Source organism: Hypanus sabinus, chromosome 12 (genome assembly GCF_030144855.1).
Source record: "Hypanus sabinus isolate sHypSab1 chromosome 12, sHypSab1.hap1, whole genome shotgun sequence".
Lineage (NCBI taxonomy): Eukaryota > Metazoa > Chordata > Chondrichthyes > Myliobatiformes > Dasyatidae > Hypanus > Hypanus sabinus.
The window spans coordinates 55301785-55308702 of record NC_082717.1 but is presented as its reverse complement, the minus strand read 5'-3'; the positions used below and the strand labels follow the sequence as shown (position 1 = coordinate 55308702).

The 6918-nt window shown below is 38.7% G+C and overlaps 1 protein-coding gene across 3 annotated transcripts in view; it reads left to right on the top strand.

The window, feature by feature from the left end:
• Positions 1–1046: 1046 nt before the first annotated feature.
• Positions 1047–6918, top strand: part of LOC132402903 (EGF-containing fibulin-like extracellular matrix protein 1) — a 100909-nt gene continuing 95037 nt past the window's right edge. For 2 of the 3 annotated variants that reach the window (XM_059985980.1, XM_059985979.1), the window contains exons 1-4: positions 1047–1691; positions 2198–2285; positions 2562–2610; positions 4293–4553. In XM_059985980.1, coding sequence (XP_059841963.1) covers positions 2205–2285; positions 2562–2610; positions 4293–4553 — 391 coding nt within the window. In that variant the 5' untranslated portion in view covers positions 1047–1691; positions 2198–2204. The remainder of the gene's footprint in view (positions 1692–2197; positions 2286–2561; positions 2611–4292; positions 4554–6918) is intronic. The other variant, XM_059985982.1, reaches the window with a different exon arrangement.

Sequence of the window (6918 nt, the reverse complement as noted above, 5' to 3'; positions counted from 1 at the left end):
TTCTTATCCACTGAAGATGGTTTTTGTTGTGACTAGCTCCTTGCTCTTTCTCATCAGCATGGTTTTCTCTGCACTGGTCTCCATGCCATATCTGGTAGGTGTGTCATCCAGACAGTTCACCAGGCTGACTTCCTGCCAGTCCATCAATGTCATCGGCATTGGTTTTGGGCTGTCCTCCGATACTGACTGTGTAGATATGGTCTTCCAGGGCATCTGTTATTATTTGCTCCAGGGAAATGTTGAACAGTGTGGGTGAAAGGAGGCAGCCTTATCTGGCTCCAGCTACTGGTTGGAACCGCTCTCCAAATGTGCCATGAACAAGTTCCACACTGCTAGCTTTGGTGTGGAGCTGCTTGATGGTTTGGATCAGCTTCTGGCCCAGGCTGTATCTCTTCACCGTGGCCCAGTGCCCATCATTGCCACACCCTTCATGCAGTGGATGAACAAGTGGAAGATGTCCTGTGGCTGTTAGCTGTATTTCTTGCACAGTACTCCCGATGTTGAATATGTGTTTTGTTGTACTTCTTCCACTTCTGAATCCAGCCTGTTCTTCAGCAATTACTTCTTCTACCTGTAGTTTCACTCTGTTCAAGGTGACTTTCAACATCACTCATCTTGCGTGGCTGATAAGAGTAATGGTTCTATAATTCTGGCACACTGCTGAAAGTTGCCTTTCTTTGGGAGACTATTGAGAGACATCGTAGAAGATATAACGGTGCTGCGAAGATACCCGTGACTTTCTCGCGGTTTATTAATTTCAATATCTATATTTCCCTCCTCTTCAGAAAGAGAACTGCTCATTCATCATTGCAGAAAAGAACGCTGACCTAGGAGCTCGTGCCGCTTGTCAGAAAGTCTTCGAACTGGAGGTGGTCGAGCTCACCGCGTTTATTTGTATTTTATTATTCATTGCTTGGATGAACCTCTCGGTCGCGCCAGCCAAAGGTTGTCGTAGTAAATCACCCACATGCTGGGCTGGAGTTGTGTGTTGTTCTTGGCTCTCAGAGTCAAGGAGCAGTGCAAACAGAGGCCGTTTCACAACTGCAAATGCGGGCTTGAGCTTTTTAACAAACTTCCGATAACTTGCCCACTCAGATACATTGTAGTATCGTTTTCAGTTCATTCTCGTCTAATTCCAAGAAAACTATTTATGTCAACATCTTTTAAGACTTGTCAAGTGTAGGGGCTTGAGTCAATGGAAAATACCACACACGGTGAAAATTGATTTTGTTGGTTATATTTTCTCTCAACTGCCGATGACGAAGTCTATCGCTTATATTTGGAGAAGCATTCAATTTTACAGGCAGTAGCTTTATTCCAAAGCAACCCACAAGTATGCCACTATTAGTTTACAACCCCATTTGATTGTGGGATGACAGATCACTGATTGCTGGTCCCGCCTGCCTTCACTATATAGGCAGCGAACAGCGGTATCACCTGATGACTGCAGTTGCGGCAAGACTCTCGTTAACTGCTCCTGAAGGGTTTGTAGTTCGCTCTTCTGTTATCAGTTTGGGTATTGTGGTTAGCCTGTGAACCTGCAGAGGGAGCAACACCACTGCCGCACAAGATCTTCCTCATAAACCACTGCAAGTCACATACTCAGCACTGAACTCCTGATCTGGTTTAAAAAAAACAGCTAAACTCGAACAGAGAATTTTAAAGAGCTGTGAAGTCCGCTGTCATTAAAGGTAATACAAGTATATTTCGATAACGTTTAAGTAAATGAATAAGATAAATATAATTTGGATTCTGGTTGTAATTCCATGTGCTTTTTACTTTTATGGGTGTTTATTTTCATTTTAACTATCTGGTAATCTCTTTCTGAATGCACCTAAAATATGGTCATGGATATTCACAAATGTATGGAAATGAAAAAGATAATTATCATATGTGAAAACCAAGTGGTTAAACATAGAAGAAATTTTGAAATCACTGAATGAGGGAATATTTTTGAATCATTAATAATCTGATATGAATTTGGAAAACCATGAATGCTTGCTTCTCCTCGCTGTTCTCTGCTGCTTGTCAAGACTTGTACAAATGTTGTTAGATTAAACTTGAACTCATTCCAAAATATGTGTTAAAAAGTCCTTTATGTTTATCATGCATTCTCAAATGATAAATGTAGACCCATTATAAAAATGCTGCAAAACTTGTATTTTGTTAGTGATTATAAATTATTGTTGTTCTTTAGATACAAGATGCTGCATTGGTGTTTGCTGGTGACATTTATTTTGCACAGTACATCTTCACAAGAGACTAGTGAAACCATCACATATACGGTAAGTTATCTTGAAGAACTGAACGTTAAGGACCACGTAAGATTTATTACAATTAAATCAGCTACTGCAAGGACACATTTACAGTAATTTATAATTCAATAAATGTACACTTTTAATGTATTTGATAGTTGCTCCTTTCTGAAAACATTGCTGACTTAGAAAATGACAGTTCTTTTAATTTAAGTTTTTTTGGTATGTTGAAAACTATTATTATTAATCAATTAATGCAAATGTGTGCTGAACTTTGAAACTCTTTTTGCCTTTATATTCCTACAGCAGTGTACAGATGGTTATCAATGGGATCCTGAAAAGCAACAGTGCAGAGGTAAGATAATAAAATAAGAGAAACTGGGATTTCAAGTTTATCTCCATTTCACTTTTTAACTTTTCCATTTTTCTGTAATTTTCTTATCATATAGTAATGACATCAGAACTAATGGTGATGAAGTATTTGACAATATTTATGAATGATCAATAATAAATATAACTGAATTCTAGAAGTCAATAATTGTATCTGCAGAAATTTAACAAAGGTATTGGAAATATATTTTCATTATCATTCAATGCCAATTTTAATACTTAAGAAAATAAATGACAATCTTTCAAAAAAAATCCTGAATAAAACATATCATTGCTGATGCGTAATTTGATCAGCATCCTGAAACCAAACCAAGATCTGACTTTTTTCTTGGCTGTTTGTCTTGCTTCCCTGTTTTGAAGTTGAATTACCCCATTTCCTTGGTCCTTCCACTGCTTATTTCTTTATCCTTTAGTCTCCTTGGTCATGGGAGTGTTCTTTCAAGTTTAGATTTATTATCATCTGACTGTACATATATACAACCAAAGGAAACGATGTTCCGTCAGACCATGGTGCACCCACAAAACAATCATCATCACACACAGAACATAAAACAAAATATTACCACAAATAAGTTAATAAAATATAATTCAAAGTGCATGTAGTTTGCAGCACAGTTAAACAGCTCACTGACCTAGTGATAATACCTCAACAGTGGCAAGGTATTCATTAGTCTCATAGCCTGAGATATCTAGTCTGGCAATCCTAGTCCTGATGCTCCTGTACCTCCTTCCTAATGGGAGTGGATCAAAAAGATTGTGGCATGGGTAGGAGGAATCCTCAATAATCCTTCAGATCATTCACCCAGCAACTGGCCATCAATGAGACTAAAATTTCATTTCATTTCTTAAATTTCATTTACGTTTTCAGGAGGTCTACCACATCAAACTTTTGTTCCACCCAACCCAAGCTATTATGTACAATTAAAGAGGCTCATATAATTACCTACTCTCCACTTACTCCACCATTGCAGAACTACAAAGGAAAGGAGGCAGGTCAAAGGTCCAGATCAAGAATCTCTGGGAGAGCCGTGAAAGTGATAGAGAGGGAGAGAGAGGTGGTAAATTATGGAGATTGGGACCTTGAAAGTTGTTGGCATAATTTGGAGTCTTGAACATCTGCTGAAGAATGTAGGCTAGCAGTTGGATGTGGAAGTCAAAATTTAAAGAGGAATTGCATGAAGGGAATGGTACTGCAAAGAGTAAGTTTTTATATGAGAGCTTTATGAAGCCTAAGACTGCTTGGTAGAATCTGGTCAAGTAACTTACTCTGAAGCAGGACTTGCATGTCTTGAAAAGACCAAGTTCTGCATGAATGTCCCAAGAGTGACATGAGATATATGCAGAATGTACATGTGGAAATCATATAAACATTGCATTATACACATCATAACTAAGCCTCTTTTTTCCAAGGTATGCTAATTCAAATTTCCATCAACATTATGGGCATGTGTTTTTAAAAACTTAACATATCAAAGTCGAAGATGCACACTCCCACTGTTGGATGGGGGGAACGGGGCTGATCAGATTTCTTCTAGTGCACCATTAACTTCTCTGTGATTCTGTGCAGTAATATCTGACCTTTTTTATTTTCTTTAGAAAATAGTCTTTCACTTTTTAAGTGTTTTTTTTTGTTTTATTGTTTTTCAGATATTGATGAATGTGAGACTATTCCAGGTGCATGCAAAGGAGAAATGAAATGTATAAACCATTACGGAGGATACTTGTGTCTGCCTAGATCAGCTATTATTATCACGAATAGTAGTGTTGAAAGTAGGAATGTACCCACAACCACTCCTGCTCCTGCTCGTGTCCCTGATCCAACTCAACGGGTCTATCCAAATCTACCTCGCTTCCTGCAGTGGAGATGTGCACGTGGCTTTACACTTAATGATCAAAACCAGTGTAAAGGTAAGACAGCATTGTAGACATTTTTTTGTAATTGGATGCTGGTTGAAAAAGAATGGTGCTGGTTATTTAACATAACTATGATTTAATATAAACAAATATACAATAATACATTTATTGAATATTTGATTATTATTCCAATGCAGTGAGTTCAGTGGGATATAATCATTTAAATTTATTTCATATATCCACAGAAAGTATTATTGCTTCTGTTATCGTTCATATTTTGCTTTCCACTGATTTAGGAAACTCATTTTACTTCATATTCTTGGCAATTACAGAGTTCAGGAGCACTTGGTAATCTGCGGGAATCCAGCAGGATGCAAAATTCCAGTAGGGAGGTTAGGCAATGTCACTGACCTTTTCCTTGTAAATCTTTTTAATATTTCTAATAGTGCAGATGCTTCGTGCCTTGTATACAGTAGATTGTTCTTCTATACAGAATAGTGACAAGTACCACCTTGAGGGGTTTCCAATGACCAGAAGCTTAATTGCAATGACTACAAGAGCAAATCAAAAACAGAGTGGCGACTGTCTCTGCTTCTGACTCCACAATGCTTCTTCACCATCTTTAGGGCTCAAGTGATGAATTCGCCGGAGTGATTTGCTTTGACTATTACTGGTGTAGCAATACTTCAGAAGCCCATTAAGCAAGGGGCTTCTAAAGCAGCCCACTTAATAGGAATCCACATTCTTGTGTAAACAATAATTCTATCTTACTTCTTCTACCCAAGCACCTGCAACATATATTGTTTAGTGCCATGCCATGGTGTTTCCACAACTTATGAACTCCAGAAGAAAGACAGCAGGAAATCCCCAAAAAGTTTTCCTCCAAGTCACATGCCTTCTTGACATGGAACTATAACACTAATCCTATTATCTTTGCATTTAACTATTCGAGCACTCTACCAAATTGCATTGTTGAAGTAGCTTCATCACAAGGTCTATGATTGTTCAACAATATGGCTGTTATCACCTTTTCCAGAGCTATTCAGGATGATTAACAAAAACAGTCCTTTCTATGGATGAAGAACAAATGCAATATATCCTCAAGAAATACCTATTAATTTTTCTAAGACTAGGTGATGTGACATTGGTTTGTATCTATGGACAGAACATGTTTCACATTTAGCAAGGCTTACATGCAAGTAATATACTTTTTGGGCCAGAATTTGTCCATTGGCTGAATGGAGTCAAGAAAAATACAGTGAGTTTTTTTTAAATAAATAAACTGTTCAAATCTAATTGACTAGTTTAGGCAAAGTCAGGCGTGAACTCTGCTGCACTGAATTAAATAAACATTTCAATGCAGCTGACTGCAGAAAGAAAAGGTTCAAAGCTTTCCTTAATCAAATGCTTAAATATTTAAAGTGTGCAATTGCACTGAGGAAACATAGAAACATAGAAAATAGGTGCAGGAGTAGGCCATTTGGCCCTTTGAGCCTGCACTGCCATTCAGTATGTTCATGGCTGATCATTCAACTCAGAACCCTGTACCTGCTTTCTCTCCATACCCCCTGATCCCTTTAGCCACAAGGGCCATATCTAACTCCTTCTTAAATTTAGCCAATGAACTGGCCTCAACTGTTCCCTGTGGCAGAGAATTCCACAGATTCACCACTCTCTGTGTGAAGAAGTTTTTCCTCATCTCAGTCCTAAAAGGCTTCCTCTTTATCCTTAAACTGTGACCCCTCATTCTGGACTTCCCCAACATCGGGAACAATCTTCCTGCATCTAGCCTGTCCAATCCATTTAGAATTTTATACGTTTCAATTAGATCCCCCCTCAATCTTCTAAATTCCAGCGAGTATAAGCCCAGTCGATCCAGTCTTTCTTCATATGTCATCCTGCCATCCCAGGAATCAATCTGGTGAGCCTTCTTTGTACTCCCTCTATGTCAAGAATGTCTTTCCTCAGTTAGGAGACCAAAACTGCACACAATACTCCAGGTGTGGTCTCGCCAAGGCCTTGTACAACTGCAGTAGAACCTCCCTTCTCCTGTACTCAAATCCTTTTGCTATGAATGCAAAAATACATTTGCCTTTTTCACTGCCTGCTGTACCTGCATGCCCACTTTCAATGACTGGTGTACAATGACACCCAGGTTTCGTTCCACCTCCCCATTTCCTAATCGGCCACCATTCAGATAATAATCTATTTTCCTGTTCCTGCCACCAAAGTGGATAACCTCACATTTACCCACATTAAATTGAATCTGCCGTGAATTTGCCCACTCGCCTAACCTATCCAAGTCACCCTGCATCCTCTTAGCATCCTCCTCACAGCTAACACCACCGCCCAGCTTCGTGTCATCTGCAAACTTGGAGATGCTGCATTTAATTCCCTCATCTAAATCATTAATATATAT